The sequence below is a fragment of the Lissotriton vulgaris genome, chromosome 3_1 (genome assembly GCF_964263255.1).
Source record: "Lissotriton vulgaris chromosome 3_1, aLisVul1.2, whole genome shotgun sequence".
In the NCBI taxonomy this organism is placed as follows: Eukaryota; Metazoa; Chordata; class Amphibia; order Caudata; family Salamandridae; genus Lissotriton; species Lissotriton vulgaris.
The window spans coordinates 2,089,299,316-2,089,314,210 of record NC_141689.1 but is presented as its reverse complement, the minus strand read 5'-3'; the positions used below and the strand labels follow the sequence as shown (position 1 = coordinate 2,089,314,210).

Genomic DNA, 14,895 nt, shown 5'->3' with positions numbered 1-14,895 from the left:
GGATTTCTCTACGCCAATTGGCTCGCATCGTGGGTCTCCTCTCCTCCTCGATTCAAGCGATCTTCCCAGGCCCTCTTCACTACAGGGCCCTGCCGCGATTGAAGGCACTGCACCTCAGGAGGGGGCTCACGTATCCCGAACTCATCTCCCTCACGGAGGAAACGAGGACGGAATTGCGTTGGTGGATAGAGCACATGAGTGCGTGGAACGGGAGAGCGATTTTCGGTTTCAGCCCGGATCTGGTCATCGAGTCGGATGCCAGCAGAGCGGGCTGGGGTGCTCGGTGCGGCGACATCACGATGGGAGGTCAGCGGTCAGAGGAGGAGCTTCACCTCCATATCAATTGTCTGGAACTCCTGGCGGGCTCCTTCGCGGTGAGATCCCTTACACGGAACACGGTATCATGCTGCATTCTGCTACGCATGGACAATGTGTCAGCAGTACAGTATATCAATCGCCTGGGCGGACCACGTTCTCAGGCCTTGGCGAACCTGGCGAAGGACTTTTGGCATTATTGTCTGGAGAAACAAATTTCGGTGACGGCGGAGTATTTGCCGGGCAGGCAGAACTCCATTGCGGACTGGCAATCCAGGCACTTCCAGGATTTCAGCGACTGGCGACTGGAACGATCAGTCTTCCTGGCTTTGATGGTCAGGTGGGGTCCATGTTCATTGGACCTGTTTGCATCCCGGCTCAATCGACAACTCCCGAGATTCGTGAGTTGGAGACCGGATCCGGAAGCGTCAGCGGTCGACGCGTTCTTGCAGGATTGGACTCAGGAACAAACGTATGCGTTTCCCCCCTTTCTCATGATTCCGCGAGTGGGGGCTCAGGTTCGCCGTCAACAAGCTTCCATGATCTTGGTGACGCCCTTCTGGAGGGCTCAGGCATGGTTCCCCTCTCTGTTGGAACTGTCATGGGACTGTCCCATTCTACTGCCCTTGTTCCCTTCGTTGCTCTTGAGCCCTCAGGGGGAGCCTCATCCTCTGGTGATCCAGGGAGTCTTGCGGTTCATGGCATGGAGGATTTCAGGGGACATGGGCAAGACGGCCGACTTTCGGCAGATGCTGAGGACCTCGTCCGTAGAGCCTGGGCTCCACGGACGGTCAAGAGGTACCGCTCGGCTTGGCAACGGTGGCGTCGTTGGTGTTTGGGAAGACACACCGATCCCATGGGGGCAGATGTTAGCCACATCTTGAATTTTCTAGCTGAGTTAGTTCATTCAGGACTGGCTTATCGGACTATCAATTCTTTCAGGTCAGCCATTTCGGCTGGGCATGCCCCTATCGATGGGAGACCGGCAGGAGAGCACCCTTGGGTTTGTAAATTGATGAAGGGTGCCCGGCTATCTAAGCCCCCGGAGCCCAGATATGACTCCCTCTGGGACGTCAATATTGTTCTCCGTTTCCTCTGTTCTTGGAGAGACAATCAATACCTCTCCAGAAAGGAGTTATCTGCCAAGTTGGCAATCTTGCTCTGTTTGGTTTCGTGCAAGCGTGTCTCCGATGTCCGGGCTTTGGATATTACTGCACAGGCGTTCACCCCGGATGGAGTCACCTTTACGGTGGCTAGAAAACGAAGACTAGTATCAGGTCGGTATCTTACCCTTTTTTTCCAGACCAACCCAAACTCTGTGTGGTACGGTGCCTCAAGGCGTATGAGGACTTGACGTCAGAATACCGCCTTCCGGGAGAACTTCAACTCCTCATTGCTTTGCAAAAGACGTTCAAAGCAGTTTCCTCTCCAACCATCGGCAGGTGGGTCCGTTGGATCATGACCGAGGCAGGGGTGGGCGTGACCAGATTCGGAGCTCACTCCACGAGAGGAGCAATGGCTTCTAAGGCTATTCAGGTTGGCGGCCGCTTAGAGGATATTATGGCCGCAGCTGACTGGTCCTCCGAGTCCATATTAAAAAAATGTTACTTCCAACCCTTCTATGGTGCAGCAGAATTGGTGGTGGACAGGCTTTAAACCTGCATAATCCTCGCCTCCGTCCTGACATAGAATGAAAAATTTCCTAGCTATCGTAACGGAAAGTTTCAATTCTATTAAGGACAAGGAGGTGAGGATTATCCCTCCCGAGACTTGATGGTCTCAACCCACCCGGAATCTCCGTAATTTCAGTAAATAGTCTTTTGAATGGGTTTGATAATGTTAATGCAACTGTATTTGTTTCACGTTGCTTGTGAGACTGTTGAAGTTTTTCATTGTCAGGATTTTGGGGCATATGTGATTATTCTAAGCTAGTTTAAGACACTTTTCAAATGTTACCTGGTTATGCAACTCTGTATATTGCTTTCTCTGCTTCCGTATATGGAGAAGAATCAGGATAACAGTTGTCTCATATTGGTTTAGGACAAGACCAGAAGGAATGATGTACGCCCTGGGAATCTTTCCTCGCAGACAAGAAGAGGAAGAGGAAAGGACGTCAGGACCGGTTATACAGTGGACAGCCTCGTGATTGGATGGCAGTTGTTATGGACACTGTGGCCCATGTGCTCATGGGAGTTGAAGTTTCTATAAAAGTTTTCTTATTGGTCCACTTTAAATTTGCTATTTAAATAAAGAGAAGAAAGGACTGCATAATCCTCGCCTCCTTGTCCTTAAAAGAATTGAAACTTTCCGTTACGATAGCTAGGAAATTTTTCATTAATAGCAAGTGCGGTGTTGGAGCAGGCTGTAAAAACCGGTGCACAAGCAATATTTGGTACGTTAGGAGCAACAAATATCACGTTACAATAAAAGAAATGTGTCTTTAAACTTTTGAGTAAGTGTTTTTCTTTTTTATGTTTTCACCTTAGTAAATTGCTATCTTTTAAAAGTGAACGTTTTAAATAGTAAACTAAGAAACAAGTCTGGCCCCGCTCTGATAACATTTCTGAACTAAGAGACATGCTCAGCAAGAGGGCTTGCGTATCACTGTATTTGCAGTTGTTTATAAAGCACGAACTTGACCATAATCTATTGGAGCACTTTGTATGAGCAAAAGGACATTCATACCAAACCTCCCGATTCAGGCGGGAGACTATCGATTTTGAGCCTAATCTCCCGCCTCCTGATTCATGACTGTAAAAAACCGACTTTCAGAATCTGCTGGTGCCAGACAAGGCAACTCAGAAAGTATGCCTAATCTGCAATTCGTTGTCAGCCTGTCCTAAACCTGCCCTAATTATTATGCGTAGCTTCAAATGTGGGGTGTGGAGTGGCTAAATAGCACGAGCTGAGGAAAGGTTTTCACTATTCAGTGCCAGTCAATGTGCTGCCTGTTCTTCCATTTGACGGGATTGCAGTGACAGGCAGTGAGTGGCCCGTTGCATTGAAGTGTGCTGTGAGCAACCTGCTGCTCCAATCTACAGCACTCTAATGCACCATGGCAATCAAACACTTGTGTCCCTCTGAGCCACAGCATTCTCTGTGCTCTTGCCACACAGTATTTATCCGCTAATGTAAAGCGGTGGGGGTCCTTTTGAAGCACAATCGGATCCTTCTGAGCCTGCTTCTTCCCTAATGTAACAAACCAAAAAAAGCTACCTAATTTGCTCTGCTCAGGAGTCAACTATTGAACCATGTGTGCATTATTACTGAGCAATCTGAGAGCTTGTGGCCATACGGCCAGATATGCCGACTTTGGAGCTGGAGAACGGAGTCTCGGCAATGACGCTTCTGTGATTTTAGACAAGGTATACCCTCCAAGGAAATCAACGTAACTGGTGCTCGGTTCGGGTTCGCGTTGTATAAATCTGCACAAAAAAACTGCATTTCAGAGCTCTGAGATTTTCAGATCCCATAAAATAGGATCTAGACTTTCATTTAGTTAAGATTTGTTCCTTGTATTCTGGTGCTTATAGGTCGGAGTTTTATACACTGAACTACAAGTACCAAAATGCAAAGGAAAAATCTGGACTGGATATACTAAGATTGTTCCAAAAGGAGAGACATTCAAGGCAAGACCCTATGCTCTCCAGCACCTGCACAGAAAAAAGATAATTCTAGGTGTTTGCACATATTTCTTATGGGAAGTTTGCAAACAAACTGGTTGAGACTATGCAATACCGTGCTAAAGTGATATATTTTAGCTAAAGAAACAGCATTGCGATGCCAGATGCTTAACATTATTTCACTTAATTTGAAGTTGCAAAACACTGCAATCCAGAAGAGAAAACCTTTTATAATGTTAATGAACTCAGGAATGAGGCTGCGGGTGAAAACAAATAGGACCAGAGATAGGCCAGAGAAAGAAGGCAGAGGGAAAGTTAGGGTAGAGAGACTGCCCATTAGATTGCCTAGTCATACATGTGCAATGTTAATAATAAATACCTACGTCCAGGAAGGCAGCCAGGTCCGGACTTGGTATGCAAACCGGCCCTGGTAATTAAGTTGGACCGCCCATTGGTGGGGGGGAGGGCGAGAATGGGATGCAGGTGGGAAGCACTGCTGTTGTTGCTTTATAAGTGACAAATATTGCAGCACTGCTGCAAAACAGGCCCCCTGTTCCAAAAACAGCCCCCCGGTCCAAAACCGGCCCCATCCTTCCAGCCCAGCTACGGCCAGTCCGGCCCTGAAGGCAGCATACTACATTCTACTTACTGGTGTGTAAATAACTTATTTGTATGAAGCACCATTTATTTGTATGTACATGAAAATTTGTGAAATAGCTAAATGGTGTTCATTGTTCACTAATCGACAAATAATTCTGAAATTATCAATAAGGCTTATTTTTGTAAGAAAAATGAAACCAAAACTGAGAAAGGCTCTTGAAGTAAAAAGTAAGCCCTCCTGAAATAATCAGGGCCTGTTTAATTTTGCGAGGGGCTATGAAGTAATCAGATAGTCATCTTTAAAGCATCCTCAAATCCTCAGGAACAATCTCATCTTCAGACACATTCGACTGCTCATCCCCTGATAACCAGGAACAATCACATCTTGTGGAGTCATCATATACTCATTTTCAAGTCATTCTCAAATCATCAGGCTCACTTTTCTAAGCTCTTCTGATGACTTCAAGAGCTTGCCGATGTCTGATGATGTTAAAATGACTTCTAGAGTAGGTGGATGATCATCCAATGAGTCTGAGATGACTTTTTAAGTAATCCTGTTTGACCTGGGATGGAAGGAAGACGTGACAGTGTTGTTTTTTCTGAGTCTTGCTAAAATACATAGTACATGTTGAGTGATTACATTAAGCATCAAAAGGAAAGGAATTCTCTTTGGGGAAGAATGTTGGCCCACATTCACGACCAGTTAATTAATATTTTACAATTTATGTCGCAGTTTAAGTGACAATAGACAGAAAGTAAAAGGTGTTGTAGAGTAGGTTTGATGAAAGACCTCAATTAGAAGAGGAGCTTTGTGATTGTAACAAACAACATTAGGTCTTCAGTCTGATTTTAAAATGACACTGACAAAAAACTTAGACCTGTACAAGTGTGTAAATTCCCAATATGGGTGATAAGGTTGCAGTGTTGATTAAACCACTCATATAAGATTCAAAATAACTGTAGTTTATCAATACATGGTTTCAGTTTAACCAGGGTTCCACTTCATTCTCATCCTTGGTCATGGAGTTGCTGCATAAGAGTAATGATTTCTCCATTTTGTGTTTCTGTGTACACGTAGGAGAAGACTTTCTTTAAATGTCATTAAAAAGCAAACTGCAAATGTTGAAATCATCAGTAACAACATTTACCCTGTCAAGAGGATTTACTCCCTTGCATCCCTACCCTAACCCACTGCCCCTGTATCTTGTATCCCATTGATTTCCAATATGTAGTCTGTGCCTCTTGTTATTTGAGGCTGAACAGCGTAGGGGAGCTCAAGGTCTGGGCTGGCAGGAAGGCACTTTTCCAGCTGGGGGCTCTCAACAAAAACACGCAATTGTTTTTATATTTGTCACTTCATTTGTTCAGCAGTTTTTAAAACACTGTAAATGTCCTTGTATGTCCAGCAGTTTTCGGGAAAAAATAAAAGTGTCAAGATAACTCTGGTGATTAATGTACATGCTGGAGAGAGATAGGAGTTTTGTCCAGTGGCAATCTTGACTCATCTACAGTAGCACAGATGGTTAATATGCCTGCTGCAAAGAACAGTGAATCATGCAGATCAAAGAACAGTATTTTGTATACATAGCTTAGTGGGTTACTGCTTTTGTCAGAGATTGTTTTGCAACTTTTGCAGGTCATAAATAACTATCGTAATCTAGCCCAGTGAGCTATGAACTGCCATCAAAGAGCTGCATGCAAACTGCATTGTACAAGTTAGAAAGTTATGTTTTTTTCCCAGTCTTTCATTATCCTGATGCTGCTAAAAAGGTTTTGTTTGGGAGGGAATCAATAAATACCTCCAACAAACATTGTCATATCCTGGTGGACAGTAAGGTCATCATTTACTATGCTTTAAAATCTAATACAATTGAAATACATTGACAAATGCATTCTAGAATGCACCATTTTTTCCCAACTTTTCTTGAAGGGAGAACTCCAAAAGCCCCCCTTTATAGTGGTCAGGCTCGCTCACTGCACTCGCTATGCACCATATGGGGACTGGCCTGACAAAATTTGCCACGGCTACTTTGGGTTCCCAGTTCGCCCTGCCAGAAGCATGAGCCTTGTACTGCAAAATAAAACCAAACATTGAAAAGTTAGTCGCTGAGATTCAGCACCAACCTTCTCATTAACCCCTTCCATGCTCATGACGAGCTCAGCTCGTCATGCAGTACACTGCTCCTGTGCTTATGACGAGCTGAGCTCGTCATGAACAATGGGAATCTAGCATCTGCAGCAAAGGAGGAAAATATCTCTAGCAGCGATGTGGTTAAACTTTTTTCACCGTTTGCATATTTTCTCAATATTAAATGGTAAAATCGTTAGTAATTTAAGTATTTGTTTGGTGATTACTTGTTTGTGTATTGTTTGAGAATTACTGTTTTGATGTTTAAAATGTAAGTCTTACAATTTGTTTGTGAGTCCCCTGCTTCTATTAGTGATTCAGAAGGGGTCTTCAGGAATTATAAGGTTAGAAACCACTGTTGTATCCTTTTGCTATTTGTAACAGTCTTGTACCTACCATTTCAAGGTTAGGGTGGCATGAGGTTCTATGCTGCTCATGCTTACGTATTTGGGAACTGACACCACATGCCAGCAAAATTATTAGTACAATTATTTCTCATAGGTGTAACATTAAACTATTAGGTCAAATGTGGATAGTTCAAAATTTACATGAATAACTCAGTAATGGCACCCTGATACCCTAACCATTTGTCTGATTATTCCATAAAAATATCACTTCCTGATTGCAGGATAATAGAGTTATTTACACAATCCAAAGATCACTATTAGAAACTAAAGAGCTTTCCAATATTCTTTGAATATGTTTTACTGGAAATCACTAGAGCTTGAGAAAACTCTCTCTCTTCTCCTCTAAACAAGGTTAAATATGGGTTTTAATAAAGTGAGGCTTTACTGTGAATAGTTTTTAAAGAAAGAACTAACAAAATAATATGAAAAAAGACAAGCTGTTAAAAACAATTATCATATATCTTCACTGTGATTATATTGTAAAAAAGGTTCGGATGTTCACATATGGGAAATGATTTCTATCACACTTCGTTATTCACAGACATATTAGCTGGTGATATAAAGCAGTTGTGTTTTTGAATGCTTCTTTTCGTTCAGTACATTCACATTTTATTTTACCTGTACAGTTCAATAGCTCTTTCATCCTCTTCATCAAACTCATCTTCAGCTTCTTTTAAATCCTGAAGAGTCATTATTTCATACGGTTTGACTGCAGGGCAAACAACAATAACAGTATAATGTGCCATTTTCTCTTTAAATAGAACACACAAATTCCAGCATTCTGTGCAGTCTCTAATGCTCAACAAAATATGTGTCCATCATTATACAACCATCTACTAAGCATCTGACAAAGCAAGATTAGAAAAAGTCATATTTTTAATAAGTGTATGAAACATTTACTTTGTAATGTCTTTCCTCGTCAAAACCTCATACTGAATGTTCTGATCTCCAGCTCATCCACAAGATTGCCCTGCACTTAATATTAACAACAAGGAAATAGGATCAGGCCTACCATAAAGGATTCCACAAAACAAGGCTATTGAAGATTCGCAAGTCAAAAGAAATACCTTTGAATTCCCACAGTGATCAAAAAGAATAAGCCATTTACCTGTAGAAAAGGCACTCTTCTCTGAAGCTTTCTTTCAATGATACCATATTTGTAAATGTTGGGAAATGGCCCTCTCTAAAGCGTCGCCCCAACCTTTTGCCTTCCTCTTTCTTTTCTGAATTCTTTTTGTTGGCTTTAGGACTCTGAGCACTTTACCACGGCTGACCAGTAATTGTTTTATGCTTGTTTGACATATTAAATGTATTTGTAAGTCAGCTGTAAAAAAGGTATACCATATACCCAGGGCCTGTAAATTAAATGCTACTAGTGGGCATGCAGAATGGATTGTGCCACTCACACAAGTGGCTTTTGTAGTTTGGTTTGCCCTGTTCCCATCATGCACTGGGACAGGAACAGACTAATTTGCATACAGCCAGGTTCTGAAACTGGGATGGTGCAGTGAGCTAAAAAAGGGTGTTGGATCTAGCCCTGATCTCTTGACTGGGTGAGAGCTTTCTGCTTAATTCAGAGACTCTGTTCCTCACCACCCCTTGTTGTAAATACTCACACAAGTAGCCCTGTAAACATGTCTCAGGCCTGCCACTGCAAATCCTGTGTGTGTAGTTTTATTGCCATTTCGCCCAGGCATTTAAAACCCTTTGTCAAGTCTTATACTCCCCTTTTATTACACATAGGTCACCCCTAAGGTAGGCCCTAGGCAGGCCAGAGGAAATGGTGCTGTGTAAGTAAAAGGTAGGGCATGTACTTTTAAGTTTTGCATGCCCTGGTAGTGAACAACTCCTAAATGTGATTTTCACTTCTGTGAGGACTACTCCTCTCATAGGTTAACATTGGAAACTCCTTAATACACTTCTAAGCTGCACATCCTAGTTAGAACAGAGTAGAACAGCTGTATCATGCTTTATATTTTTGGAATGGTAATGACAAATCCCATTTACTGATAAAGTTGGATTTCACATTACTATTTTAGAACTTCCACTTTTAGAAAGTGGATATTTCCATGCTTTTGTAGCTGCGGCCTGTCTTGGGTAGGTGATGGGTACACTTTGTGTATTACGTCTAACAAGTAACTAGCACAGGAAGGTTATGTGTGTCTGAGTACTCATATAAATTTTGATGACTCTTCCTGAGCAAGAAGGGAGGGAGGGGCTGACACTTACACCTGTCATAGGCAGTGCCCTCTCCCCATACAAATGACTGATTACCGCCCACAGCTAGTCCGGAGCCAGGGGTGTAAAGAAAGGGCTTCTGTGCACTTCAAAGACCCTTCTTTGAAGTCACCTTCACTACAGAAGTACAACTGGGTATAAGTTTTAGGGTTATGACCCCACCAAATCAGATTATCTTTTAGTTTGTATCCAGTTTACCCTAACTAGGAATGTGGTTTCTGCTTGGGTAGGGTGTATACCAGTGATGTAGCATAGGGGCAGTCTGCCTCTGGTGGCACTTTTATTGGGGCCAGTGGTGAGACGCAAGGTAAGTGGTAAGTTTTCTCTTTTTTTTAAATTCATCTTGTTGCCTGTTGCATCCCCCCTCTTGTCGTCGTCTGTCGCCAGCACCACCCCCGCTCATCTTAGTATGTCGACCGCAACCCCTGCCTGAGGTTCCGTAAATTCTGAACCCGTTCTATAAATGTCATGGTTTCGTTAAGAAATTTGATAGCAGCAAACCGTAACTAGTGAGTTCGGCAAGTACGAGTGATTTCGTCATGTTAAACCAACAGATTCACTTTGTATTTGGAGATTTAGCTCCGAACCACGGGTTCCATTTTGTGCGTGGCAGCCATTCCTTGGTTGCCCTCACATAGGCCGTTGACCGTGGCCGAACGAGTCCTTGGTACACGTACACGTTAGCTTGAGGCGCGCTGACTTTTGGATGAACCGAGTGAACTGACCTCGTTGCCTGAAGCTGACCTCGCTAGGCCAGTTCTTTGCCCGATAGCCGATCAAGACTGAGGATCAGAGCACAGGGCATTGTAAAGTTTGATATACACACACATCCCTTATCCTGTTCTGTATCTGTTTCTATTTCTTCCTTTATGGCCTCTTTATGACATGGGTTGTGGTCCTTTTATTATGGGTTTGTCCAACTTGTGTGAGAAGGAATGTTGACTTTTTCTGTATAACTAATGGTGGGCCGGACAACCGAAAAGTGGGTTTGCCGTCATGCGATACCTTTTGTAATAATACCTATGATTGGACAAATTGTAAATAGTGGGTGTTTGTCCGGAATGTGATTTTGGCATAAAAGGGAATGACTCATTTAGCAGTCTCCTACGAATATACGCTGTGTTGTACTTCGTGGACTTCTGTTTCTGGTTGTAGCCAATAAATTCGATCTTTGACGCCACCGAGAAGTATCCCGTGTCTCTGTATTCTAAGACAGGTGAACCCGAAGACTTTGGGCGTGCCCCTGGCGCCGCTGGGTCAAGAAAGCCCGGTTCTTCAGTTGGCGCCCAACTAGGGGCGACTTCAGCGGTACTGGTCCAAGCCTGAAGATCGTGAGGAGCTTTGTAAGGAAATTCCGGAAGAGGGCCCCCACTCCATCGACCTCGGTATGTCGAACGTGGACTGAAGGTTTTTGCTGCAAGGCTTCCCGCTTTCCTGGCGGCTATGAAGGACCGCTGCCCTGACTGTGGCCCTGTCTTTGACACCCCCCTTGTGATGATTCGTACGGCGAAACGATAGACGGGTCTTCTGGTGGTGTGACTGATACCTTAGCTAAGTATAAGTGGGTCGCTCCCAGTCCTTTGTTTTGGGTTTCTTTGGGTCTTTGATTTGGTTCTTGCAATTACCAAAGCCAAGGGACTCGTACATTTACGAGACTATCGTTTTTGATAATCCCTTGAAGTTTGAAGCTAGATTAGTGAGTGAAGATGCCTGGTCTTAGCAAAATTAGGAAGATATTTTGTTGTGGTTGTAACAGGGATTCCCGATTGAAGGACTCATGTCCGATACCTCCGGTTGGAACTCCGACTTATGAGCTCTATTCTAAACATGGCGTGAGTCCCATTACGTTTAATGAAATATGGGTCCGCTACACTAGGAAAGATGGTGTCTTACGATGGCCCCAACATGGTAGTTTCGATACCGAGATTTTAAATAATTTGGAAGCTGCATTATTTAGGAAGAAAGCCCGGCCGGCAATGTTTGACTCTTTCCGCCTTTGCCGTAAGGAAGCCAAACAACAAGAAATTAAACAAGCTAAAAGAGATAAGAGAGAAAAGGGTGTATCGATAATGCAAGCTGCTAGGCAGTTCAAAGAAAATGAAGAGGATCAAGCGATTGAGGAGTTGCATAGGCAACATAATATGGCCATCGATAAATGTTATCCAGCTTTGCCATCGCTTCTACAGAGTGCAACCAAGGACCCTGAAAAGGATCCCTTGATGTCACACTTGTTGAGGTTACCACCCCCTTATGTGCAGAGTGCTACGGCACCTCCGCAACCTCCAGCTGTTCAACTTCCTGTTGTCGCTCAGCCACCAGCTCCTCCTCAGCTGGTTTCTCCTCCTACGGCGCAGCCTCCTCTGGGGCCGCCGACTTTGCTATCAGTTCTGCCTCAAACTTCTTTGTCTTACTCTCCTGTACCTTAGACTTCTCTTGCTACTACTCCTACGTTTCTATCACCTCAGAATACTTTGTCTCCTGTCCTTATGACAGCTTCTCCCTCTGCTCGACAAAGAATGACTGATACTGTTGCTGGTCTTTTGTCTCCTTTCTTTCAGTCAGTGAGTACGACCCCTGTTTCTGCACGTAAACAATTACGTAGCCAGCTTCCTGGTCCCGAAGAACGGGCAGTGTTAGATCTTTTGGCCCGAAGATGGGTTTTGAATATCTTGAGATATGATCTAGAGTCAGTTATGGATGTCTTCCAGCAGTGGGAAGCACCGAAACAAAGGTATGTTTTTGAGGTTATGTGTACTTTCCTCCGCGAGGAATGGGAAGATAATGAGTCGGGTCAGATCCCCTTGGAGTTACTTAATGTACAGTCCGAGTTTGCGAAAGGGACGATAGTGGGTCCCGGCATTGAGAAAGCAGTTGCGACGATACTCGCGTTCAGGAGCGAGTTTCCTTCTCGGCCACTGTTTGAGTCTGATCCCTCTGTTGGGAGAAAAGTGAGACAGTATCCAATGAGAGAAGTTCCTCCAGTATGGCGCAATGCGGTGGCCGCTGGTGTGAATGGTAATCCCCCAGCTGTACCAGCACATTTCCAAAGAGTGTGGGTACATGTTCCGTGGAAGAGAGTTGAGGTTTTGGCCCTTAAGCAGTCTTTAACTGATCCGCGTAAGAATCCGGCTGGATATTACAAGGAGTTGTCCCAGACAGTTGACGCATGCATCATGAATTTAGCTGACATTGACATGTTGTTGGGTAACGTGGTTCCTCAACCGTTGTGGGCAAAGATTCGTCATGAAGATCATGCGCCAGTGTTGGGTGATACATGGGTGAATATCGTTGCTGCGGATGGTAGACAGGTTGGTGGAGCTAAGCCTGGGCCTTTAGTTGCAGAGTTACCTGGCAGGATTATCAATCTTATGAAGACAATGATGCCGGCTTTACGAGTGAACTGGGATAAATTAGCCGCATGTAAGCAGAAGAAAGATGAAAGTGTGTCTGATTTCTTTACTAGGTTTGAGGAGACATTCATAGATAATAGTGGTCAGGATATGAGTACGGAAGGTGGTCAGAGGTTGCTTGTGGACAAGTTTGTCTTTAATTTATTACCCGAGCTTAATAATAAGTTGAAAGATTCAGAGAGTTCATGGGCTGTTTCTTCATCGGCCCAGATACTGGCGACTGCACAGTGCTACGAGAATAGGGACATGGATGAGAAAGATAGAGTAGAGAAAAAGACTAAAGATTTAAAGACAAAGGTTCTGTTGCAGCAGGCCTATCCGCCTCGCCCGACACAACAAGAGTCACAGCAACGTTCGCAGTTTCAACAACAGTCACAGTTTCAGAGGATATCACAGAAGCCTGAGTATTTTTCTCCGAGGCCGTCGTTAGGTCCGAATCAGTGTGCATATTGTAGGGAGGAAGGTCATTTCAAGAGTGATTGTCCTGTTTTATGCCAACGTGCGAGTGGTATGTCGGGTCCGAGAGGTCGTGGTGGTTTCCAGCAAGTATCGAGGGGTAGAGGGCGCGGTGCGTTTCCTCAGAATGAGCGTTCCTTTCCCCCACAGAATTCTATGAATTATTTTGATCAGCAGAATGTTCCGACTGGCAGATCTGCTCAATATTATGCTGATGATTATTATGTTGAGAGTGAGAGTACTGGTTATAATGATTGCTAGGATAGCCGAGGACAAAGGGAGGGAGTAGTGTCAGTTCCAGTAGACCAGAGTGGACCTTATGTTGCAGTAGTTACATCGGGTGTGGTAGAGCCTTTTCTTTTGGATACTGGTGCAGCGAAGAGTTCTATCATGCACTCTAAAGTTCGTAATACAGTTTCTAGTCCTTTGTCTCTTTCGATCGGGCCTTGTGAATTGGAAGCACCTCTTATTTTAACGACAGGTTGTGGTGAGAATCTGTTGGGTTTAGATTTGTTGAAAAGGTTGCATGCAACATTGCATTGTTCCCCTTTGGAAGTGCAGCTTACATTGGGTAAGAAAGTGATCTCTTCGATGTATTTGTCTAAAGATCGGCTTTCACCGGAATTTGGTTCTCTCCCTGATAATCTTTGGGCTACTGGTCCTAATGATGTTGGTCTTTTGGAGATTCCACCTTATGTTGTGACGCTTAAAGCGAATGTTAAATTGCCATGTATTCCCCAATATAGGATTCTAGCGTTCTGACTCTTCTCAGCCGCCTGTTTAAAGGTTTGTGATCGACCTTGGAGAGGTTAATAAGATTGTGGTGCCACAGTTTCCTGTTGTTCCGGACATTACTGCTTTGCTGACTATGATTCCTGCTTCAGCTGCCAGGTTTTCGGTTATAGATCTGAAAAAATGCTTTCTTCAGTATTCCAATTGCTGAAGAGAGTAGAGATATTTTTGGCTTCTCTTTAGGAGGCTGAAGCTTCCGGTTTAAGCGCGCTCCCCAAGGTTATTGTGAAAGTCCCTCCATCTATAGTCAGGCTTTAAAAGCACAGCTTGATACGATTGTCTTGCCTGCTGGTGTTGCTCTTATTCAGTATGTGGACGATCTGTTAGTTGCTGCCAATGATGAGGAAACTTGTAAAGAAGCTACTCTTTCTTTATTACGACATTTGTCTGACCTTCATCATAAAGTGTCACCTTCGAAGTTGCAGTATTGTCGACAAGAAGTGACCTACTTAGGTCATCTCTTATCGAAGGAGGGAAGAAGTTTGACCCCAGAACGAATTCAAGCGATTGCGCAAATGACTGTGCCATCCACACAGTGAGAAGTGCATGCTTTCTTGGGTATTATCTCGTACTGTAGACAGTGGATTCCAAATTTTTCGTTACTTGCGAAACCTCTGTTGGCACTTACTCTTAAGGATACTCCGGATCCTCTTCCTTGGTCTGACGAATGTCAGAAAAGGTTTTCTGAATTACGTGATGCATTGTGTTCTGCTCCGGTGTTGGGTACTCCCGACTACAGTAAGCCTTTTACACTCTATATCCACGAGAGAGAGGGTTGTGCGTTGTCAGTTTTGACGCAACAGTTTGGTGACAAGCAGCGTCCATGTGCGTATTTCTCGTCGACTTTGGATCCGGTAGCTAGAGCATTGCCAAGTTGCTTGAGAGCTACAGCAGCAGCGGCTGTTTCCATTCGACAGTCCGCTAGT

At 44.1% G+C, this 14,895-nt stretch overlaps 1 protein-coding gene across 1 annotated transcript in view; it reads right to left on the bottom strand.

The window, feature by feature from the left end:
• Positions 1 to 14,895, bottom strand: part of PDCL2 (phosducin like 2) — a 253,884-nt gene that overhangs the window by 144,337 nt on the left and 94,652 nt on the right. The window contains exon 3 of the mRNA XM_086963873.1: positions 7,692 to 7,782. Within this exon, the coding sequence (XP_086819999.1) occupies positions 7,692 to 7,782 (91 nt within the window). The remainder of the gene's footprint in view (positions 1 to 7,691; positions 7,783 to 14,895) is intronic.